Below are 25,195 nucleotides of genomic sequence, written 5' to 3'. Positions count from 1 at the left end.
GGACAGTCTTCTGAGCCCTGCATTGTAATTCTTTTTCCTGGATAGCACATGATATGGCCGGTCCACTGCAATTTCCAAAGACAAAGAGTGGGAGCATGATCAAAAATGCAGGTGAAAGGAGTAATGTAGTTAGATACAAACCATGTTGTCAAGATGTGTTGTTATTACTTAGCAAAGCAGGCTTCCCAACCCACATGCACAGAGTAAAAGTCATACACAGACACATAGTAACTCTGCTTTTCAATTTTAATTTTACAATGAAAAGTCACCGTAAGTCAGCCACATGAAAGAAAAGTCCAATGTGCAGAGTTAATGCTGATTTAGTGTTACAAAATGAAACAATTCGTATGAAACCTTTTTTATCATAATATACTTTCACCTTTGACCACAGTGCTCCAGAAAATCAGCATCACTCATTAAAAAATCATGATTCGGGCATTTTTAACTTAATTGTTGTTTGGCTCAGTGCAAGAGATAGCACTTCACAGGACATACTGAACAAGACATTGTAAATTCATTGACAACTGACAATTACAAGGAAGAAATAAGATTTTGATCAGGGTGAGGATCCCATATTTCTCTTTGAAACCTTACTTCCACCTTTCAGTAATCAAATCATAAATGATCATTTGATGCAAAAATGCACATTAGAGGTTAATGGAATAGTGAGGCTTACCTTTGAAGAAAGCATGAATTAAGGAAGTACAATTTTCGTGAGAAGGACATTTTGATTAACATGAAAAACGGCGAAAAAATACTTGAATTCCCATTTTTAAAACAACATATTTTAATGAGAAGTTATTCTATGTATAGGTGGTGGTGCATGTTCACACAGAACAATACGTAACAGACCACACCTATCAGAATTCGTATCACTTTAACGCTTGTGTCCTTGTAGACTGTTAAATGCTTGTGGGGACCAGAACAGGAACATTTATTTGAGCTGAATTAAAAGATGTAAATGTTGAATCAATGTCTCCATACTCAGACACACACAATTGGCCCATCATTTTGGTAATTTTCAAAATCAAAACACAAAAACGTTAACAATCCTTTTAAAAAATCTGATATACGCAGCCATAGAATTGTTTCAATGAGGGATAACAAACAAAAGATTGTGTCCAGTCTCTGAGTTTTGTTTGATGTATCATCACAGGCTAATTATGGGCGCGGTGCTATTGCTTTAGAAAATTAAAAGAAATAATGATTCTATAGTGTACTGAAAATACATTTTCAAATAAGGTTTGGGAAATTTTCACACAACACAGATGGTGCCTCATGTCCTGGAGCACACTTTTCTGTGAGGTCCAGAGAAATCTTATTTGTGTATAGTTCAACTTCTAATTGGTAGACAATGTCTTATCTGCAGATATGCAGCGTGAAAATAATTCTGCTTTCATTTTTGGTTTCTGTCAAATGTTAGAAACATATTAAAGAAGCAGACTGCTATTAGAATGTAATTTTCTAAAGCACAAGATGCTTTGGCACATGATCATTTAATTTAGTTGTAGAAATAAATCCTCATGTTTCACATGATCCCTGGATTGTTTTTTACCTAGCTTTATTCTAGCCTATTACCGCCTAGTCTTAAGAGTTAGTTACACTGCAAAATATGGTCTTTACTTATTCCAATTCAACTTGCCCTCACCGCCTTTTGCTGGAGCACAAGTGCCGTTTCAAGGTTCTGACATCAAAAAGTCTTTTGCCAGGTGGAATTACGGTTGGTGCTCTCTGTTTTATTTACAGTCCAGGTAGATGATGCCAAAATAAGTACTTAACAAAACTGGGAATTTCAATTGATCTTTAACAAAAAATGAAAAGGTGAAACAGAGAACAAAGGGTTTTGTGTACTTGTATGTACCAGCGGAAGAGGCAATACTTTATGGAAGATGAAATTTCACCCTTTAACACCTAAAAATATTCTTCCCTAAAGTTCAGAAAACATGTATGCAACACTGCTTAACAATGGGAAAACACTGAAGTTCAATATTGCAGGTGTGAAGTGAACAATTTAAAAGACCTGGTCAAGTAGTACTTATGACAAGAAATTACTTTTCCATGATTAGTAAGAATCCAGAAATGTTTTCGGGAAATGAGCTAGAACAAGGCCAGTGTGGATTCCTCCATAAAACCAAAGAAACCAAGGAAGAGAACATGTATTAAAGGGTAAAAGTGTTGATTCCCTTTAAATATGTTAAACTCTTTCAGCTAGCTCTTACTTTAAATACAAAGTATAGTATCTTTGATAAATTATTCTTACCCAACTTTCACACCTGGCTGTACTTGCTAAATAATGAAATGCCATGCAACTATGAGTGGCAGTGTGAAATAAGGACAACTCCATTATTTGAATACAAAATCTGAGTGGAAGTGAGTGTGTTAACAGAAATTAAGATGAATGTCTACCAAACAATTGTGAAAGTGGAACCTCTGACAATACTGCTCCCATGGGTGAGGGCCATGGCTCTTGTCAGTATAGTGGCCAACCCTGCTTGAGTAAGTAGGACATATGCAGTGTCAAACAACAGGTAATTCTTCATGGCTCTAAAAAGTCTGGCAGTGGTTTAAGAGAATAAATAACATCAACAGAATCTATTTAATGTCCTACAAGCTTCTGGAAGATGACCCTAATAGTCCTCGCTAGCTCAGCTGATGTTACAGATCTGGCATAAGTGTCCCATATCCATCGACAGACACCCCTACTTAGCTGGAAAGGGTCTCTCAATCACAAAGGCTTTTGATGCAGTCACAGGAGAAAGCATAAGGTAAAGCCATAGAGCTTGGAATTCTAGCTGAGTGGGCAAAAATGACGTTACAATTCATTGGTTCAATTTGTGCTTACTTAATAAAGTCCTGAAATAAGAATCTGAATGCATGACTGCCATATCTGGATCATGTCACAAAATCAACAAAATAAGGTATTATTCACAGTTAAGCATCTTTTTGATACCTGTGGCATTGGTAATCATTTCGTATTATAGTTTTAAAGAAGTGAATATGATTTTGCAACATTCAATTTTAAGTTATGTAATCTAGTAACCATCGCAAAGTTGGGGAAAGAAGGAATTCTATAGATAAACATCGTACCTTATACCAATTTCTACTACATTAGTTATTGAGGTATGTGTACATTTTCTAGATAAGTACAAAATTGACAGTACAGAAGGCGTGTACTATTTTTCTGAACCATTATGTGATTGAAACATGTAACAAATATACTTTCTGCTTGCCCCAAAACAGTAAAAAGAATCTAGTTTGATCTTTACCAGGACACAACATAAAAACATGGCATCACATTCCAATCAGACCTTCCTCAAACACATTTACGAGAGTTTACAAGCAATAAACGTTTGCAATTCTTCACTGCTTTCTCTAGAACACATCATCTAATTTGATCAGAGGCTCAACTTTATCGACTTACAAAGGTATAAAAAGCTTCCTTACCTGGTCTAGGTTCTTAATACTTTTATGAGAGTATTTGATAAGCCAACAACCGTTTGAGAATTCAAATTATGCAATTAAATATCTGGTAATGGTAATGAGTGTGTCTGCTGAGGTAAGTAGGATATTGAGCCAGTACTGATAATTTCCACTTTCATTGATAAACAAAAAACATACTAGGAACATTCAAGCTCATGATTTAAAGTCCATTAAAACATTACTGTAACTGACACTATGGAATGTAAAGTCCAAATGTCACTGCCAAAGTACAGGAAATGTACCCGTCACATTGAAATGTAATAAGTGTGTAATCACGGAGTTGTGTCAAAACTTTGGAAAGAAAATATTTCTAAAAAAAACATATACCACTTCATATTTAAAAATAGACTGCGTGAAAAGTCATGTTGCATAAACTGGGCAGGAAATAAGCATCATTCTTTGCCCTCACGCACTGAAAGAAGGCATCTAGTTATTATGAATTGGCCAAACCCTATTTCCCTAATATTCCCAGTAACCAAGCTATAATGAGAGAGGAACTAAGAATGGTGTAGATGCTGATTTAGATCCATAGTCCTGACATCAGCTGCAAACCCTTGGTTGTAGATTTCGACTCCCTTTTTTGTAACCACTACTTTTGCAAAAAGCAGCAAAAATGCCTAAAAAGCATGTAAACTTTGGAAGTAGGGATAATAGTACAATTAAAAGTCAAGTGTTTCCCTTATGTTATAGAATGGTCTATGTGCTGTCACGCTTTTGCTTCCTCCATTCCACTTACCAGATAGTTTTAGTAACAGGTTCGACACAGACATACGATTTCTGCACACATTTTGCATGGCAGATTGCTTCCCTTACAGGATAAAGTCTGCCCTCATTTTTGAAAACCACTGCTTACAATAAGCCAAACCTGTTTTTTCCAAGGATCAGAGTACAATAGCTTCTACTTTGGAAAAATAGATCTCTTTGGATGAATGAATAAATCTAAGAACATATAAAATGCAACCCCTCTTCAAGTAGAAATTATTTTTTCAGACCTACATAACTGCAAAATTTCTGTGGAGCAGGACCCTGGGTCTAAATCCCGTAAAGGTCCCTGTCCTGTTCAGGTACTTTTCTAAGAAATGATTCCTCAAATCCGGGTCACACTGTTCCCTCACCCCCTCAAAGGAGATGGGCAGAAGAGCTCACCATACACGGATAGGCTTTACAACTGCACAGGACTCATGGGGGGGTTCAAAGGGTCTTCGCTTAAGCCCATCACACAGAGGAAGTCACTTCTCCTAATGGGCTGGAATCTTCACATTGTGTATCTTTAAAAATGTCATTACAAGTTGAGAATGTACAGTAGTTCTGCAGATTGAAAACACATCAGAAAAAGTAAATAACACCATGGGATATAGCAATGGCCAAGAAAATTCAATTTCCATATACATACAACCCTTGGAGTCCAGCTACAAGAGTGAGAGGCATAGTGACGCTGCTCTAGAGAACAAAATGTACCCATGGTCTCGGTACACCAAAATGTGGTTGGAATTAGGAAAATATCAACATCTGCAAACAACACACTTATGTTCCTTCATTTTTGTGGTGCTAACATTCGTTTTTACGTTAGCTCAACTCAGAGTAATAAAAGTGTGTCTTGTGCATGTTGAAAAAAAAGTAGCACAATAATATGGCCTTTTAATCGAGCGAGGCTAGTATAAGTTTATAGAACTTTACTCTGACTCACTAATGTCAGAAAACAGGCTAACAAGTTAGTCAATGATTTAAGGAGTCTTACCTGGCTGCATTATAAATGATTGTTACCTGAAAAATAAGTTATCCTCTGGGTATTTTTACAAATCTATCAAGGATTTTTATCGATCTGAACTTATATCAACTACACAACAACGACTACCAACATATTGTCAAGGTGAGTCGATGTGAAGGTAAAACAGTAAATCAATACTCCCAAAGAATGCTTGAAATATTGGTAGACGATCAAAACTGTGCGTTGACACTCCTGACCTCGAATTTTGACGTACAACATACATTTATCCGAAGTTGATCTTCTATCCTAGATCAGGGAGGCATCCTTCAGCAGTGGCTGTCACAAGAAAGTGTTTGGAGTTCACTCGCAGAATTTTGCCAGGTTATACAAATATCTAGGTGCCACAACATATCACTGTCTTAATTTTAACACTGATAGTTGGATTAAAAGCTAGTTAGATGAATTTCGTTTGGCGTCTTTCGTATCGATCGCATTTTAGTGAACGTCAAGGTGCTGACAAAACCCAGCTTTAGAAGCTTTGTGCACAATGTTTTTCTCACAAATCGATATCTTTCTCTGTGGGAATTTCTGAACAAATTAAATTGATAACAGCACCTGCACTGCTGATTTCAAAGTAGTAAAGAATCAATTTTTTTTATTAAAAATGTGGAATCAATGTTCGTTACAATTTTAAAAAATTACATGCACCGATATACTGGCATTGGAATATATAGAGGGAACTGAAAGGCGACATGGATATTAGCGAGCTGAATTGTTGGCAGATAAATTAAATATCTCCGCCCTTCTAGGAATGCTTGCCAACTTTTCTTCAAGTTTTTTTTGTGGTTTTGCTTTCTTTTTTGTTTGTGATACTGGTATGGTGCAGTACATATACTATTAACACGTTTGGGATTCCAAGGATTTACTTTAAAGTCACTTCTACAACTTTTCATTCCAGGAAGTTTCATGTTTCCAGAAAAAAAGTTCTCGTAGTAAAATAATTCCATTAAAAAAGATCACAGGGGACTACACCAAACTAACTTGCAACAAAAAAGTATACCTAAATATACAATCGAAATTTTTGGAATGTAGGAATTTTAGCACATGCTATATATTACCAAGATTAAAAATATAGGCTAGGTTCTATTGCATTCCACAAAACGGCACCTTACAAATTGTAACACGTGGGTCTGTGCTGCAGATACAAAATGTGCAAAATGCCTTTCCTACTCAGGAGCCCATGACAGTTCTATCCAAATTCTGGAGCTGAAGTCCCACATGTTTGGCCACGGAAGACTTCATGGTAAGGCTGCCGGTGCGACTAACCTTACTGATGCACAAATATGAAAAAGGTGCTTTTTAAAAGAAAGGAACGCCACAAGAGTACAGTGCTGGCATTGATAAGCCCAGTTGTAATCTTAGACGTCAATGTCAACATCAGGGAAACTAAAATAGATTGAAGTCCGTGGCTTGATTTAGACTCCCAAACGTTCTAAATTGAGGGAGCAAGGCTGCACAGGAGTACAGGCCATTAACCAATCAAACTGCGTCATAGAATTGATACTAAAATAAGTAAACCTACTTGTAGGTTCATTGCGTTCACCGGGCGCATGGCCTGCTTTAGGGCTGTGCGTGTGCGGCCGGTGCGGCTGCACTGGGCGCTGACCTTGGTGGGCGGGGGCGGGGGGGGGGGGGGGGGGGGGTAATTGGGTGCCAAAAATGATTGTCGCACCGGGCGCCACCGGCGCTAAAGCTGGCCCTGACCAAGCTTGTCCATGTACGTTGCAGTCACGCAGCTTGCGATACTGCGAAAACAACGCACAAAGCTGGATGTCTTCTTTCACTTTCATGTGTTTTGTTTATTCTGGCTCTTGATGGGCTCCTGAAAAAGGAAACACTGCCGGAAATCACCGAACACTGCCGGAAATCACCGCTCTAGGACCCGGATGCGGACACTATGACAGATTCAATCACCACGTCATAGAAAATAAAAACACATCAACCTGAGCATAACGGCTGTCTTCCAAAAACTGCCTCGAACTAATGAGCGAAAGCAATAAACGAGGTACAGTGTTGGATACAGATAAACTACTAATTACCAAAGTGCACAAAACACCACAGTAGTCAGAGCATTATCCCTTGTAGGTGCACACTGTAAGACACCGTGTACAGTACAGGAAAAGAAAGAGTCGATTATAAATACGTGTGTGGCTTCCTCTGAAGTACAAAGACTACATATGAAGAGCATTCACATTCTTGGCTTTCAAAAGACACTTAAAAATGGAACTGAAAATAACATCCCAATCTCTAATATGAAAATAATGATAAATTAACATTTTACGGAAGTGAAAAAGATAATAAACTCTCACAAAAAGTTACATACAATATTTTGTCATGTACATTTTGAGCAACTATGTTCAGAGCCTAAGAAAAGACCGTCACCTCTCACCAGGAGAGGTACATGGAGTGGGTCTGTGATCAGTCCTGCTTCTTTATCAGCGGGTTCCTTTCTTCCTCCTCTGGGCTGAAGTCAGTACAGAAACCATTCGGCGTCTCAGCTGAAGGAGTGTGCAGGCAGCTTTCGTATCCCGTATGTTCAGGGTAAATGTACTCCTCTGCAAAGTCGGGGTGCACCTCTGCAAACGTGTAGAATTTATCTAGAAAAGAAGGACATAACTTTAACAATGCCAAAGGATACGACTTTTAACTATATTCTAACATTTCCCTACACAGTCAGTGCTTAATTTGAGCCGGTGGTTTCCGGCACTTAATTGTCAATACCGGGGATTGTGGCAGTCTGCCACTAGGCGGAGCTGTGCGGCTAATTTAGAGATGAGCACAACACCAGTTAATTATTAATTCAGTCAGTCAGTCAGTCAGTCAGTCAAACCACTTTAATCGATTAATTAAAATCATAAAAGTACATCACAATCATTCATACAAATAAGATGCATTACAAAATACAGTGTAAAATGTTTCATAGGAGGATCAATCAAGCCAATAAATGTGCCCCTAGTGTCAAAATCCGGACTGAGCGTCAAGTTTTTTCCTTTTCCTTACCGCAGTTACCAGAAAGGTAGCAATATTAAAAATGATCCATGGGCAGTCAAGTAATTGGAGATACATCAGTGCTGGTTTAACTTGATAAAAACCTCTCCCTTGAAACAATGGTAAAATATACTTCGCTCTGCTTACAGTATAGTGATTACAGAATAGGATAAAGTGCGCAGTGTCTTGGATTGAGCTGTCGTCGCATTTACAAAGAGCAGCATCTTCTGGTTTGCACCAACCTTGAAAGCTCCCTAGATTAAAATGTATTAGGTTAAAACGGAATCTAGTCAACAGCCAGCGGTGAAAATGATTCGTAACTAACTTAAGATAAGGCTCAATCTGGGGGGAGGTTATTAGTAAGAAATGGGCCCTTACAGACACTTTATTAAGTTCCTCCCCCTCCCGCTCTAGAGACCTTAAATTCAAGAATTGAACTTTAATCTGGTTAACAACCCCCTTAGTAATCGTTTCTGGGTTGTCATAGATCTAAGAGCGCCCTAGATTATAAAATGTTTTCTTGATATACAGGAGCCACGGGATATCAAACACTCTATCTAAACCCATACAGTCTTTTAAGATCAGTCGGTTTAGAGAGAGTTCAGGGTTCAGCCATATTTTCAACCAGAATAATAAAGGGGCCAGACTTATACGATCAGAAACATAATCCATTCCTAATTCTTGGTGTATTGAGAAGGTGGAGGAAGACTGGGGGACGGAAAGGAGTGAGCGAAAGAATTTATTTTCTACAGTTTGAACACCCTCCGCTTTTTTGTACCCCCAGATAGCGGCACCGTAAACCGCTAAAGCTAGACATTTCGCCCTATAGATGGCAAGAACTGCCTCACATGGTTTGCCGCCCAAACGTCAAGCAAAACTTAGTATAGCTGAGGAAGCTCTGCCTACGTTATTCTTCTTGGCTAAAAGCTGAGGGGTCCATGAACACCTGTCATCAAACAGGACCCCCGGGTAGGTAAATACCTTTACCTTTGTGACCTCTACTCCGTTACAATAAAAATGTTTGCCTCTGTTTTTGTGTATGCCCAGGGACATAACATGCGATTTAGTGCTATTCACCACTAAATCCAGAGAACTCATGAACTCCCCAAAGGAGTTCAGTAGTCGCTGTAATCCCAGAGGGATACGGGCCAATAGAACAGAATCGTCCGCGTACAGAAGAACAGGTAAGCTACCGCTCCCTATACGCGGTATATCCAAGCAGGCCTTGCCTAGGGTGATATCTAACCTATCAATGTATAAGGTAAAAAGTAGGGGGGCCAGGATGCAGCCCTGGCGGACCCCTCTAGACGATTTAAAGTGTTGTGTGCATTTCCCCTCGTGGGACACCCTTACTGCAGCATGTAGGTCTTGATGCAAATCCTCAAGAAAATGGACTAGGCAAGGATCAATCCCCAAATCCAGTAGGATCGTCCACAGCTTTGATCTGTTCACCAGATCAGAAGCTGTGGATAGATCCATAAATGCCAAATATATGGGACCTTTAGTTGATTTAGTGTACTTATTAATTAACAAATACAGATTAAGGCATTGTTCCATGGTGCCTCTACCAGATCTAAAGCCAAATTGTGCCTCGGATAAAATCTCCCTCTCGGTTACCCAGTCTGAAATTTTGTGCAGGATCACTTAGCCCAGGATTTTCACCGCTGAGTCAATTAGTGAGATGGGCCGGTAACATCTCGGATCACCCCTCTCTCCCTTTTTAAAAACCGGTATGATAATTGATTTGGACCAGGACTCCGGGAACCCATTCACAACACTAGCATTAAAGACATTGGTTAAGATATTACTCCAGAGCTCGATGTCACCTTTGTAAAGGTCCAACGGGACACCATCTGGTCCTGGGGCCTTATTTGAGGCAGAATCTTTTATAGCCTTACATACATCAAGTTTATCAAATATCAAGCGATTAGAGGGGGAAGGTGTTTCACGGACCTCAAAACTGACCAGGGTCAAATTGCTAGCGTAAATTTGTTCAAAGTGAACCAGCCACTCTTCCCCTGTTAAGAGTGGGCTATTAACTATGTTCCAGAACTTAGCACTATCCTTGAGGACCTCTACCGAGGTTAAGGCATCCCAGGCCTCTTGCTTAAGTTCGTTTTTACGCCTCTGAGTAGTTAGTTTGTAATTTTTCCTAAGGATAGAAATTTGGGCCTTGTCCCGGGGTTGCTTTTTTAAGGCAATTAGTATATTTTGGTGGGCCCTGGAGCAGCTGGGGTCAAACCACCTTTTCCCTTGTAAAGGACGCAATTTGAAGGTGATCGTAAGGTCTGATGCAACCTGGGAACAGATGGAATCATAAGCGGAGATAATTTCTCCCCCCGTAGTGGAGGGGTCCAAACACTTCCCAAACGCGACACTGTTATTTACAATTAAATTTTCCATAAAGTCCTCTGGAACTACTTTGGCCCACTTTAATTTCCTACCATGATCACAGGAGACTAGGGTAACAGGGGGGGCTGGGGCCAGTGTTGTGTCCTTGGGACAAAAACCCTTATCTAAAACTAGGATTACAGGGTTATGGTCACTAAATGGAGACCGAAAAACATAATACCTGTAGACCCACCTTAAAAGAGCTGGTGATAGAAAAATATAATCGATGATTGATTCGCTATCCCTAGCTTCAAACGTCGCCACCTATTGACTCTTGGATAAAAAACAAGGCTCATAAAGATCCGCCAGTTGAAGAAGCTCTTCAAGAGCCTCACCCTTAGTAGAGTGTTCAAAGTGAGGGGGTACAGAATGCGGGGGGCCATGAGGGTCAACAATCTTACAATTATCCTCACAAAGATGAATATTAAAATCACCCATAAAAATAATTTGTACAAAAGTGGTCTGACGTGCTTTGTATAATTCCAAAAATTTGATAAAAAACTAAGATTCGCATTCACAGGTACACAATCCCCAGCATTATAAAAGTTAATAAACAACATTTTGGATTGCGTCTCCAATGTACATTCCAACATTTGGCAATTAAGGGAATTTGTATCTAGCTGGGAGATCTTGGCCTTTAGTTTTATGGAGCAAAGGAACAGCAGGCCACCCATAGCTCTTCCTGCTGCCGATGGTAATGCGGGGAGAGAATAAGATTTAAAACAGTCAATCCACAGATTGTTTTCCCTAGCCCAGGTCTCTTGTAGGGCTATAATGTCAAAAGATGAAACAAATTTTAACCAATTAGCATCTTCTTGTTTAGACCGTAGACCAGCTACGTTCCAGCTCATTATTCTCACGAAGACACCTGGGTCCCCTAGGTTAATAGTGTCGTAACCAGTGTTACAAGGTATGGGGGCTGTAGGGACTAGTCAGTCATTGACATCTAGCTGGGACAGGGGTAAAAACCTGTGAGATAGAGCAATGGTGTCAGTGGGCCTGTCTATCCTATTGGTGCTGGAATAACCCTGAGGAGGGGCCTTGGTAAAACGCCAAGGCGCGGGGTCTTCGCTAGGAACAGCACAACGGACCGTTGCCAACGAACGCACCGATCGTAACGGAGGACAATGTCTCCCTCGGTTAATAGAAGAGGTAAAGGGCGATGGATAAAAAAGGCTTAAAGGGACAGCCCTAATGTTGCCATCCCTGGCCATATCAGAGGCGTCCCATAATAAACGTGGGGCTACATAAGGGTTATTGAAATTTACCATCACACAGTCTCCCTTAAATTTTTTCTTAGTTTCTCCTATCCATCCAACCCGCCTGGCTGTCAAAATATAGCGTGATATATTAGCATCACACGAGCAGTTCTGGTCACACCATATCCTGGTATCTAACAGTAGTGCCTCGGGTGATTCACTTTTCCCTTGCAATAGTGGTGGGACATTAACCAAGATGACCACCAACGGGACAGCCTCAGGAGGAAGATTGGTGTGAGGATGAGTTAGGGGATTACTTGAGGTATGCTCACTAACAGCATTGACCTGGGGTGTAGGTTGGGCTGATGGACTAGTTTTCCTATTAGAATGCCCCTCCTGGTCCCTAGCCTCTAGGGTTGTGATGGTGGTACTCTGCTTTGGGGGCGCATCTACACTCTGTATCCTAGGGGAATCCCCCACTATCCTACTACTAGGACCAGCTGATGTTAAATAAGCCAATCTAGGAGGGGTACTATTTTGGGTAAGTTTAGGGGCCTTGTTAATGGCTAAAAGGGTAGAGTCAATCTGAGCACATTTCTCTAGTAAACTAGCAACACACATATTCAGCGTGTCAAAAATGTCTTTAGCAATGCTAGTGAGAAACTCCTCAAGTCTACTGGTAAAAATATGTTCCACCATATCCCGAACAGAGGAGTGGAGAGAGTCAATAATCACTTGGGTAGGGTCCGATGAGGTACGGTTGGATATAATGTCCCGCTTATTATTTTTTTTGCCCGTTTTCCTGGTGCCTTTTGGTTGGGGCTTAGATTGTCTTTTGGTAGCAGGGGCCTGACAGGAGGTGGGTTTGGACGAAATTATCGGGGAATCAGGGGCCAAAACATTTCCAACATCATTTTGCAGTTCTTGAGCCAGGGGTGGGGGGCCAATAATGACAGCAGGATCTAATGGAGCTGGGATATTCCCTGATGGCTGCATAGGACCAGGGTCATGTACTTCGTTGTTATTGAGACCAAGTTCTCTCTCGGCCTGTGCAATTTCTGATGTTAACACCCCCACTGCAGAGGTTAAGTATCCTGTGTGATATGTAGCTTCCGCTTACCCATGGTTGAATCTTGGTGTCCAGATGGAAAGAGAGTAGGCCCGGCCTGGCCTCCTCTGGCCCCGGACGGCCACAGACGGCCCGCCCTTTGCCCGGCGCCGCCCGTGCGCGTCCCGCGAGGCGGGATGCGTGAGGCGGGATGCGCGAGGTTATTTATTCAAGTCCGGTGCAGGAGGGAGGAGCGCTGATGACGCTGCTGCCCCTCTACCTCCTGGTCCTTGTAGTTTACCCCTGGTACCGCCGAACAACCTCTCCTGAGCCTCCGGTGCGAATCGTCTCCCGCAGAGCGGGAGGCGTGAGGTTATTTATTCAAGTCCGGTGCAGGAGGGAGGAGCGCTGAGGACGCTGCTGCCCCTCTACCTCCTGGTCCTTGTAGTTTGCCCCTGGTACCGCCAAACAACCTCTCCTGAGCCTCCGGTGCGAATCGTCTCCCGCAGAGCGGGAGGCGCGAGGTTATTTATTCAAGTCCGGTGCAGGAGGGAGGAGCGCTGATGACGCTGCTGCCCCTCTACCTCCTGGTCCTTGTAGTTTGCCCCTGGTACCGCCGAACAACCTCTCCTGAGCCTCCGGTGCGAATCGTCTCCCGCAGAGCGGGAGGCGCGAGGTTATTTATTCAAGTCCGGTGCAGGAGGGAGGAGCGTTGATGACGCTGCTGCCCCTCTACCTCCTGGTCCTTGTAGTTTGCCCCTGGTACCGCCAAACAACCTCTCCTGAGCCTCCGGTGCGAATCATCTCCCCCTTATTAATTCAATATACATTAAAAAATACTATTAGCTGCCGGCCAAGCCAGTCTTATAGCCTTGGGGTCCTGAAATAGTCCGAATTGTCACACGTGTAGGAGGGTGAAGGTTAGCAGTTGTGTTGTTACTATTATTGGCAGCGCTGGCAGGGGCGATGTGTGGTGCAATCTGCAGTGGCCTCCTGACGAGAGCCCTGGCACTTATTTTGTTACGAATTAAGCACTGCCTTACAGCCACTAAACACAAGTGATGTTCACGCAAAAGTTATGGTCGGTAACACTCGGTTCCTGTTTACTTCCCAGTTAACAGAGCAGACAATTGTGTGCACAGTTTTCGATTCATCAGCAAAATATTGCTCCAGGTGGTTTACCCTTTCTACTATATACCATTAATTTTGGGGGTATTCACAACCATGCACCGACCTCCAAAAAGCTTATATAAACCTTTATTTTGGAGGTGATCTACGTTCTTTCACAAGGTGGGATGAGCCATGAATGTTAGTGAATACCAACAAGAAAGAAATAGGTTTCATCCAGTGCTTAAATTGTAAAAAAAAAAAAAAAAAAGTGCCTGTACCCAAAGTTATTCTCAGACGCCTAGCACGAGTGCTGCTGAATGTTATGGTTACCGATTACCAAGGGTACCCAGTCTTAACTTCATGCTTCTTTCATGCACCGCCCTACACTCTCCCTGTATCTCAAACGTGCAGTTTCTTTTTTATCCCTTCTTTCTACCTTTGTCATTGTTTTCTCGTGTTTGGCTTCCTTCTTCCTTTCATCTTTGGTGCTTTTATCTTTGCTGCCATTATCTCTTCTTTTCTGCATCAGAGCCTGATGTTGAAAAATAAGTTCCAGTTCCCAAAAATGAGTCCCAACGGGCCCCGCCTTCAATCACCGCCTCAACTGAAACACTGGTTGTATACGTTTTACACACTTCTCCCCTAAAACAATACCCTTCCCCACCCATTACCCCAAATCTTTGAGTCGAAACAGGTCACCATACTACCAGATTTTGTTCAGCAAGAATCTGCATCCTGTCACAGACCATCTGCACCAGATGATCCACATAGCCTTTGTGTCTCCTTGTTTGGGGAAGAGCCATCCTGTGCACACCTGAGTGGTGAGTGTCATCATCTGAATGAGGGCTCTCCAGAATTGCTTGGCTTTAACCCTTTCGATGCGCATGACAGAGCGGTTCCGTCATGCGCGTCGGTTGCGCTGTGCGCATGACGGAACCGCTCCGTCATGGCCCCGCCCGCGCACGGAACCTTCAGCACAGCGCGGAAATCCGTGCCGCGCTGAAGGGGTTAAGCATGCAGAGTAGGGGTGTACTGCAGTTGCAGCTCCTCCGCAATGGCGGAGGAACGTCGCCCCACTGCCTGGCCCAGAGCTAGCAAATGTAAATTAAAACAATGTTCTTGTATTGTTTTAATTTACATTTGCTGGCTCTTAGCTAGCAGTGTTGGGGCGGACGGGGCCGAGGCATGGAGGGGGGGGGGGGGGGGGTGGAGTGCTATGTGCACTCCACTCTCTAAGTGGGCATATGTGTTTTGGCCGGCCATCTCAGGCAGACCAGAACACAAATGCACACTTTGGTTTTCTCCAGCCCAGCTCCACTGAGCAGACTGGCTGGAGAAACCCCACAGACTCCCTGGTCTAAGCAGGGAGTCTTTCCTGCCTGCTCAGACCAGGCAGCGCGGGGATTGGACTGGGTGTCTGTCCCAAGGGCTGCTGGGACCAGCAGGAAAGAAGAGGAGAGGGGGCGCGATGGTGGAGGGGTCAGCGGCAAAAGGTAAGTTAAAAAAAAAAATCATATTGTATTCCCCCTGTGCACAACGCCTCCCGCACGATCCCACCCACACAACGAGCCTTCATTTATGGAGGCCGCCGCTGGTGTACTGATCAAGCAGAAGATACTCTTTCTCCTCATTAGGAAGAAGATCCAGGAGATGAGTAGAGTTTGAGTCAACAAGCTCGATGCCAACGATGCATTCGGCGTGTGAGGTAAAAGGTACTCTACCTATTGCTACACTATGCATGGGGCCAGCTGCGTCAGACATTTACTCCCACACATTTTCTGCACACACTACTCTATTGACACTTTCTCCCACTGTGGTACCTTTGGCTAGGAGGATCTGCTTAAACTGTTCATAAACATTTTAAAGTGCTTAATGATGCCTTCCCCATCTCAATTCTCATCCCCAATAGGTGTCAAATGTACACACAAAATTAGGAACAGGAAAAAGGCAGGTTTCAGGAGTAAGACACATTTAAGCCTTATGGTGATACATTTACTCCTAGTCCGCAGGCTTTATCCCTTTGTGAGTACTCTGCAAGGGACCTCTCAGCCATTGGTCAAAAACAAACCTCAATTGAGGGAACTGGCAAAGGTACACAAATACGCATAGAATGTAGGCCAGGCCGGTAAATTCCATTCCGCTCGTGGAATTTGGATAATTTCGCGTTCCGCAGAGAATTGCCTAAAATTCTTCGCAGAATTTTTTGCTTGTTCGCGTTCTCAAAATGCGTGTTCGCAAGATATTTCCCGCCAAGCATGCAAACAGCGTTCACGAACAGGAAAAAGCATCGCGAACAAGCAATTCCGCGTGTTCGTGGAATTTCTGCGTGCACGCAGAGATTTTTTACCATTTCGCAGAGCTTTGCGAAGCGTGACTACGCAATTTCCGCCCGCCCCTAATTAGAAAGGTTGGCAGGTTTTGCATGGCACACAGATCAGATATGTGCACAGCATCAGCTTAATATCCAGGGCGCAATGTTCATATTGACCCGCATTCGAAGCAGTTACCGATCCCACACCTACGTGACAAGGTGCCTCCAAAGTTGATAAAGGAAGACAGCCTAGAGGTTAGGAGTAACCAAGTTACCACAAAAGAAACTTTATTATTTGTATTTAAAGTTTTGCTATTGTAGCAAAATGGGATACCTAATATTTTTTACTATTATCTTTCGGAGACGCACAACATACAGATCAAAAGTAGACCCAGTAGATATAAGTGAGTCCTGCAGCTACTACTATAAGATATTTGAGTAAAATCCACTGTGCAGTGTGTTTGAAGTGGAAAGATGTGTCCTCCGAAGGCTCTGTGCAAAATCTCTTTTGACACTTAAGTTTGAAGTGGCACAGAATGTCTTCCTCTTAATCTATACGTGGTACAGAAAATGACAGGACCAATCTTATCCTTTTGCTCCTGGCAAAAAGTAGGCTGTGGCTTTAAATGACATTCTGTTGGTCAGTTCTCGGTCAGGAAGGTGCTGAGGACTGTGGTCATTTTTAGGTCTCGGCTGGCGTTGAGCGCGCATGCGCTCCTCGCCTTGAGATTTATAGTGATCAAGTTACTTTGGAGAAGGGGACTCAAGCCCCGCCCCTCCTTTCCATTGGGTAGCGTCAGCGTTTATGTTAAACGCTGGCTTCCCATCGGAAAAGAGGGTTTTAGGTTGCCTCCCTTTCGCCAGACTGGCTCTCCTGATTCACGGCTGCCGTGAAGACTTTTCTTATCTGCTTGTTTATTGAACAAGCAGATAAGAAAAGTCTTACAGCTGTGAAGCAGGCACGGAGCTCAGAGGTGCACGGGGAGGACAAGGCAATGGCGAGCACTTGTTGAAGACGCTGGTGAGTCTGAGGAAAAAAGTGCGCGAGAGAGCCAGGCTGCACATGGCTGAGGGTGAGAGGTACTCTGTGCCCGACCGAGTGTAGGAAAAGCCTTCAGCCAGTGTAAGACATACTTCATTTCAGTGCTTTTTTCAGAATGGCAGACACATTTTTCTTAGGTGAGCTTTGTTTTTTGTTTTTTTAAATTTATAATCTGTCCGCGCCATCTGCATCGACCCTTGGCGAGCTTGCGCTGAGGCACGCTTGTCCGTGTTTCTGGGTTTACAAGAGAGGGTTCTTTGCGGTTGTCCCTTACAGACCATGCCCAGTATAGCTAATGTTCCATTACGTTGAATGCACTAATTCCCCACGATCTGCGTACCACAGCAGAGTAGAGGTCCTTAAGGCCTGGATGTATTTTATTCCTCCGGTTCGGAGTATATCTCTTCTCCCCTCCTGGGTTAGGTGGATACCCGTCGGAGTGGATTTTACTGCTCTGACTGGGGTCGTCCGTAGGAGTGTTAGTATTGTGTAATTTTAAAATTCAAGACCATGTACCTGGCTTGCGGCCTTCTCTTGTCAAGGGCTGCATCAATTTGCGTGCAGGCGCCTGCCCAGGTGAAACCGTTCAGCGAGGGAACTTGAGCAGACCAGCAGGCCACCTTCCTTCTACCCACACCACGCTTTGCAACAGGGTATCTATTGAGGGCGGAGGGGGTGGAGCCGAGCAGAGGAATGTGTATTATGCAGTCTACGGATGAGGCCCAGAGGGCAGAGAGGCTTCCCTCCTCCACTCCTGGGCCCGCTGTTCCTTCTTACTCGAAGTGAGTGAATGGTACACCCCATGGGGTGGTTTCCTGCTGACTCCTCGCCTTGTTTGTTAAAGTAGCGATCTTTTGTCCGGAGTTGGATTTCTTCTCTCAGTGGGAGGATTAGCAGCAAGTCGACGTCTGGGAGAACAGGTTTGACCAAGTCAGTCTTCCCTTGCCCTCAGCTGTATTAAGAGCAAAAGTAGAAAACAAGAATGTGCTCGACAGCGAGACTCCCCATCTCATTAAATGGGCCATCCCAGGTTTGATAAGGAAATAGAGCTCGAGCCAACCCAAGTTGGGCTGTCCCGTTGGCTGTTCCCTCTATTACCTTCCACATTCTTCATCCCAATTTGCATATTGATGCATTCAGGATGCCTCCATTTTCTGTTCTTTGCAGCCTATGAGATTCTTGGCTCCACTCTGGACTCTGTTCCCATACTATGACGGTGCCTGCCGGGGCCCTGTCCCTACTTAAGCGATGCCAACCTTGCCTTGGGCTACCAAGTGCATAACTCAACAGGCTGCCTGCCAAGAAGACCCTGCTTCCTTAACTGAACGTACCTGCCCGCGAGCACAAGGAGCTTCTTCGGAGTTATACACAACATTTGAACACATTCTTTCAATATTTGAACACATTCTTTGAAGCACAGCCTAGTACACACTGTACTCGTCAGTCCCCAGATGTGTTTTCTCTTATCAGAAAGAGCTGTTTCTAAATTGGAACACTCAGTGCTCACTGTCTTGGATTTGTCTCATCTCAGGTCCTACCTGGTGACACGTACTGGGCTGCCGGAATGTGCTGGAGAAAGTGGGCATGCAGAAGACTGGCCTGGCTTCTCTAGCAAACCTCAGCTGTGAATGACTTACATCACCTAAACTGTAATATTCATTCAGTGCACTTAAACCATGCAATCACCTCTGGCTTTAGGTGCACACTTGTGTGCGCGCGCCAGTGCATGGTATCTCGGAGACAGTAGGGTCGAGAGAGACCGAGGAGGGAGGCAATGCCACAGGGCAGGGATGAAATGTGATCTGGGTCCGGAGGTGGACTCGCCGATGGTCAGATCAGAAGCCATTTCAGCAGGTCGCTGATTTTGTTTCGCTACTAGGGGGCACATTTGTTTTGGTACCCAGGCCTATATTCTGTCGTAGTACGACCCTGAGCCTGCCATGTGTGTGCGGCTACTCACTCTAAATGATGCGTAGATTTGTAGTGTATGATTGTGTGTGTGTTCTTTATACTCGTAAAAAGTTGCAGAAATGCGTGGGCCTGAATTTTTTGTGTGTGCAGTTTATATAGCGCAAACTCGACCCGAAGTTATCAGAGCGCTTTACATGAGCACCAGTTGCGTTACAGAGGGACATATTCACTTTTAGGCACGGGAGATTAAGTGATTTGTCCAGAATCACAGGATGTTTGAGCCTCCTGCCAGACTCGAACCCGGTTCCCCAGCGTCAAGGTCGGCCTCTGGCCTTTAATACACTGTCTATGCGGCAGCCACAGCCGAGGTGACATCGCCGGTTTTGCTTTATGGTGCTTGATGTACAGGTGAAAATACTACCAAACATAGAAGAGCGGGAACTCTTCCCTTCCCCTCACCCTTAGTTTTCGCTTGTGGCGCTTCTCTGACTGGCTTTCACGGCCGCTCTGGGTATTACCTGCTTCCCACGCCAAGGAAACTAAGAAGGTATGAAGTGTTACTTCAGCTGCCATCGAAAATATAACCGTCTGTCCCGAAAACAGGTCTGTCATGCTCTGGTACGTTATCACGCGACGGCCTGGGGCCTGAGGAGACTTTCATGAATGGAATGCCACGCGCTCTCCAGAGCATGTCTCTTCATCGGCTTGTAGTTCTGTAGCAAACCTAGACAGTCACCACACCCCTAACAAATTTGTTCTAGGCTTCCAAATAGCTCTAAATGGGGGCATGAAAAATTCAGGAATGCCCGCAAAATGGGAAGGATGTGGTGAGCTCTTGCCACCAGTGCTTAATATTTAAAAAAAATAAAATAAAATTAGTGCCAGGGCTCGTGTCATGAGGCAACTGCAGCTTGCCCCACACATTGCCCCTTGCATGCTGCAAATGATAACACAACTACTACCCATCACATTTGGAACAGTCTGAATTGTCACACTTGTAGAAGTGTGGCAATTCAGACTATTCCAGGGCTCAAAAGCTATAAGAATGGCTTGGGCGGAAGTTAATAGTCATTTTTAAAGTATATGGAATTAATATTTAACTGTTGTTGTCATCTCCAAATTAGCCAGCCAGCCCCACCTTGTAGCAGACTGTCACAATTGCCGGTGTTGACAAATAAGTGCGGGTGCTGAGCACTGGAAAACACTGGCTGAAATTAAGCACTGCCCGCTGCCCAACACAACCCCCTTAACACCTCTTAGACCCTCAAGTAGATTTGTTTACCTGTGAGTTTGTTAGGGATATGGATGGAGGGTGAATAGGAGCGTAAGAGGGTGCTTGGGTTTGTGGTGGCACAGTGTGTGACAAGGTTGGAGACAGATCGCACCCCTGGGTGTTGAAGGCATGCTCCTAGCAATCAGCTGGCCGAAGGTGGACAGGAGTGGGCTTTCAGCCCACTCGCTCTGGGTGGCCTATCTGGTTGATCTGGTGCGGCTCCTGTGTTTTCTCCACCTACGTAGACTGAATCTCGCACTTGGCACATAAATAATGCAGGAGGAAAAACCATGGACGCTTTGCGCCTCTAGTTCATGAGGCAACCTATGGTATCAGGGCTGTTTTCAGCAAGATACCAGTTGTTAAACCTGAGCTGGACTGGGATTATAAGACTAGGACAACTAGCGCCGGAGGAGTGGTTTATAGGCCTTTTGGAAAGAGTGTCATATCTCTGGCGGAGATGCCTTAAGGCTAAAAGTTTGGCAGTCTTATGAGCAATTCTTTAGAGACATATTTAAAACAAGCATTAAAAATGCAATAGGTCTCGCCTTTCATTAAGTTAAAGCCATTTGCTTTGCTATACAATACCATTAGCAAAGCAAATGGCTTTAACTTAATCAAAGGCGAGATCTATTGCATTTTCAATGCTTGTTTATTTTTAACAGTGGAGAACAAGGTGGAAGAAAATCAAATAGTTACAGAAACTATCGCCCTGTATTGTTCTTGCCCCGATCATCACAATCGCACATCTGCACACGTAGCAATCCATCATAAAGGCTCCACGAACATACTAAAGATTTGTAAAACTTTATCCCCGACAGCATGAAAAGAACAGACCCTTCAAACTGCTAGTAAAGCCTTTAGCAGCTTCATACTCGTGGAACACATCCCAGGAACAGGTCTCTATTATACACACACTGTCAATAAGACAAGCATTTGCAATGCAATAGGTCTCGCATTTACGCGAGTTTGAGCTATTGGCATTGTAAATGACAATGCCTTTTATTTTTGTTTTGGTTTTTAAAACACAAATAAAACGCATTGTCATTTACAATACCAATAGCTTAAACTTGCGTAAATGTGAGACCTATTGCGTTGCAAATTCTTGCTGTTGTGATCCCGGCAGGATGATCTACGTTTCACTCACGCAGGGGCAGGGCTCACTTCACACCTCAGGCCAGTTCAAGCATCTGCCTAACCGCTGTTACCATGCAGATGCAGCGATTAGGCTGATCACGGCCACAAACCTAGACCAGCCCAGTGTGCAGCAGCTGAAAGGGATGCAGTGTCATATTGCCCTTTCAGTCCATGGCAGCCAGGCCCAGGTGAGGGGGGACCCACCTTGGGCCTCACACAATGACACAATTTCAAAAGGTTGATGGTCTTGTGGGGGGGGGGCCATCGTAGTTAGACGGCCGCGGGGCCCTGGGCAGCTGCCCACACTGCCCATGCCCAGCGCCGGTCCCGATTTGCCCTCGCGTTCTTCCCTTTTGAAAGTGCACTGCCTGCCTTTCGAGGGTGAACACGGCTAATGCTTACTATTGGGCTCAATGCGCCTGGCTCTCTATGCAAGGGCAGGGCGCAGCACCCCGCGCGGGAGATGCGGGCAGCTCAGAAACACGCTGCATCCACCTCTTCCCAGCACTGCTCATCTTTTCACTGTGCTCCTATTTTTAGGCTGCTTCCACTTTCACTCGGATGCAGTCTGGAATGCGACGTTTACAAGACACAAAGGAAATCCATTAGCGAGCCTTTTAAAAGCGCGCGCGCACACTCGGTGACGCCATTTGACAGCCACATACGGAAGGTGGACGAGGTGCTTGGCAGTCAGGTTTCCCCTTCGAGGGTTTAGGTTCCTTCCCGCCTAAATCATCTACTCACTCGACACACCAGCTCCATTTATGAGCCTGTATGCAAAGGCCGGTTCGGGGAAGGCCCTGGGTCTGGTAATAAAACCTAACCCGCAGTGCGCCGACATCTCAACCATGAGCACTGCCAGTGCTTTAAATGGGAAAAAAATAGTGCAGGTACTCATTAAAATGGGGTGAGTGGGCGGGGCTGGGGGCGGGACTAAGAGCAAGACATACTGTTACTTATTGACTTACTTGCAACAGGTACCAAAACACACGAGAAATGCGTTTCTATAAACAAAATAGGTTAACTCCTCACAAAAGCCAAAGGCGGTGATGTTTTAACATTTCCTTGTTTAATAATATTTGAAGTTTCCATACTGTTATTTGGTGTTGCGCGCACGCACACCCACCCCATATACCTCCCAAGAGTGTCTCGAATCTACCCCCCCCCCCCCCTTCTCTCCTCACACAAAACCGCCCACAGGCAAACATATGCAGACACTCAAGCAAAAGAATCAGGAAAGATGAAAACCATTTTAACCTGGTTAGCTTCTTTGGATTTCTTAATTGCGCTGCCTCAATCCTGTGTTTTCAACACAGCAAGATGGTGAATACCGGACGTTATGCAAATGAGCCCACGCTCAATAGTTCAGCGGGGGCTCAGCTCAGCAGTCACTGCTACAGAAGTGCCTTGGCTGTCATACAGGTCAACAGCACAGCCAAGGTGCCTACCGTTTATGAGTACCGGTACTCTCCTTGGCAGCAGAGAAGTGCTGGTACTCAGAGTGGTAAAAATAAGAAGTGCCGGTACTCAGTACCTGTGAGTACCGGCCCATTTAAAGCACTGAGCTCTGCGGGGCTGGCCAAACACAGGATACCTCATCCAGGCTAGATTGAGCAACGCCAGATTAACGGTTTCAGTGTCAGGGGGCGTTGAGAGGGATGGGTGATAAGAGCGTTGATTGACAGCACCGCCTGCTGCACAAGTAATACTGCGCACAGAGGCTCATCTGTAAGCATGGCCTGTAGACAGTATGCCAACCTGCTTAGGGTGCGTTGCCATGCAGAGAGCCCGTGTACAAAAATACAGTCATGAACCTGAAATAAGACAGAGAGGATTAGGAAATTCCCCAGGAGAGGGTGGGGGGGTCGGGTCAGGCTAACAAGTTATAGGAACAGAGTGAAATGCTGACCTTATTGGTGTTTAATGGACTGCATATGCTATGGGAAAGTACCTGCTCTACAGAACGAACATTTACTAAATGCAGGTTGAAACCTGCTGAACGGTTGTAGGAAATGTTTTAAATGGGAGTACATAAATGCAGGCACTCTCTATTCAGAGAATCTACTTGCTACTGAGAAGTGTCGGGACTCTCTCATTAAATGTATTGCAGCAGAGGTGAAAACTGCAGGTACGCTCTCTTTCAAATTAGAGAAGTGCAGGTACACGGTACCGGGCAGCACCTGCCCATTTAAAGTACTGGATGTAGGAAAATAAATGGATTCCTTGCTCCCGACATGTGAGAGTAAAGGATACTTTCATGGCTATCGCAGGGTCAATCAGACAAGAATATTTCTGTTAGTTCTTCAGTAAGTTGCACAGCACTTCATTTGCACATTTCCTTGATTTTTGTCCGGAAAACGGGTTCTATGCTTGTATCTAATTATAAAGCATGGAATAAGGTTTACAGTAGCACACAGTATGGATACCTGAAAACGCAATAACCCGGATAACTAATCTCCATGAAATGGTGACCCCAACGTAACTCCCAATAAAGGTCTACGTGAAACACGGACGCCTGTTGCGTAGCCAGCGCGTCATGTGCCCAAGTACAAGGAAAGAAACGGACCCCAATGTGAAATACAGCAATAATCACAGTTCAGAGCGCCTTCCCAGGCTTCTGGGCCCCGGTGCCACTGCACCATTGGAAGCCAGGTGAGCGCTGTTAGGTCAATGGCCGCAGTCTCTGGCGCGAGGTAAGTGCTGGGCACAGTCTCTGGTGCGCCAGGTGAGCGCTGTGAGGTCGCTGGGCGCAGTCTCTGGCGCGCCAGGTGAACGCTGGGCGCAGTCTCTGGCGCACCAGGTGAGCGCTGGGCACAGTCTCTGATGCGTCATGTGAGCGCTGGGCGCAGTCTCTGGCGTGCGTGGTCTCTGGCGCGCCAAGTGAGCGCTGTGAGGTCTCTGCGCCCAATCTCTGGCGCTCATGGTACTACACACAGACGGAGTAGTCAACATATCGTTGTAGTGTGCGGCTCTTAAAACCTTTGCAATAATATTTGCATTTTAAATGTACTGTCTGAAATGAGCTTGCTTCTAAAATGTGTGATGTGGAAAACGGGCTGAGTATAAGTGGCGGGCACGTTAAGCGCTTTTTTTGTGTGATCACTTTGCACTGAACAGATGCATGGGGCAGCTCCTTCATTGGGTGCTGTATTTAATATAGGTTAACTGCAGGGCTCGAGTCGGGGTACCACGCGGGTGGACGGCGTCCCCCCACTTATTTTTCCAGGGAGCTCAATAACTAGAGCAAATGGAGCCACACATTCACTCTTTGGCCTCTCTGGGGCGAGATCGGAGCTCATTCAGAACGTTGCTCACACGCTGGCTTCTCTGATGCAATCGCATCTAAGGGGTGAGCGACGGGAGGCAATGAGTCTGATGGTGCGAACCACCTTTCGTGAGGTCACATCCTGTCGTGATGTCAGCGTCCCCCCACTTCTTTTTTTAGGACTTGTGCCCTGGTTAACTGGTTTTGAAAACCAGGGGCATTTATCAAACAATAAAGTGCTACGATTTCACAACAGCCGACGGGTATGGAAT

At 44.6% G+C, this 25,195-nt stretch overlaps 1 protein-coding gene across 1 annotated transcript in view; it reads right to left on the bottom strand.

The window, feature by feature from the left end:
• Positions 1–228: 228 nt before the first annotated feature.
• The window catches only part of LPCAT1 (lysophosphatidylcholine acyltransferase 1), a 445,025-nt gene continuing 420,058 nt past the window's right edge, over positions 229–25,195 (bottom strand). Inside the window, exon 14 of the mRNA XM_085606924.1 lies at positions 229–7,845. Coding sequence (XP_085463050.1) covers positions 7,667–7,845 — 179 coding nt within the window. The 3' untranslated portion in view covers positions 229–7,666. The remainder of the gene's footprint in view (positions 7,846–25,195) is intronic.

Source organism: Triturus cristatus, chromosome 5_2, assembly GCF_964204655.1.
Source record: "Triturus cristatus chromosome 5_2, aTriCri1.1, whole genome shotgun sequence".
Taxonomy (NCBI): Eukaryota; Metazoa; Chordata; class Amphibia; order Caudata; family Salamandridae; genus Triturus; species Triturus cristatus.
This window is presented reverse-complemented; position numbering and strand designations above follow the sequence as displayed.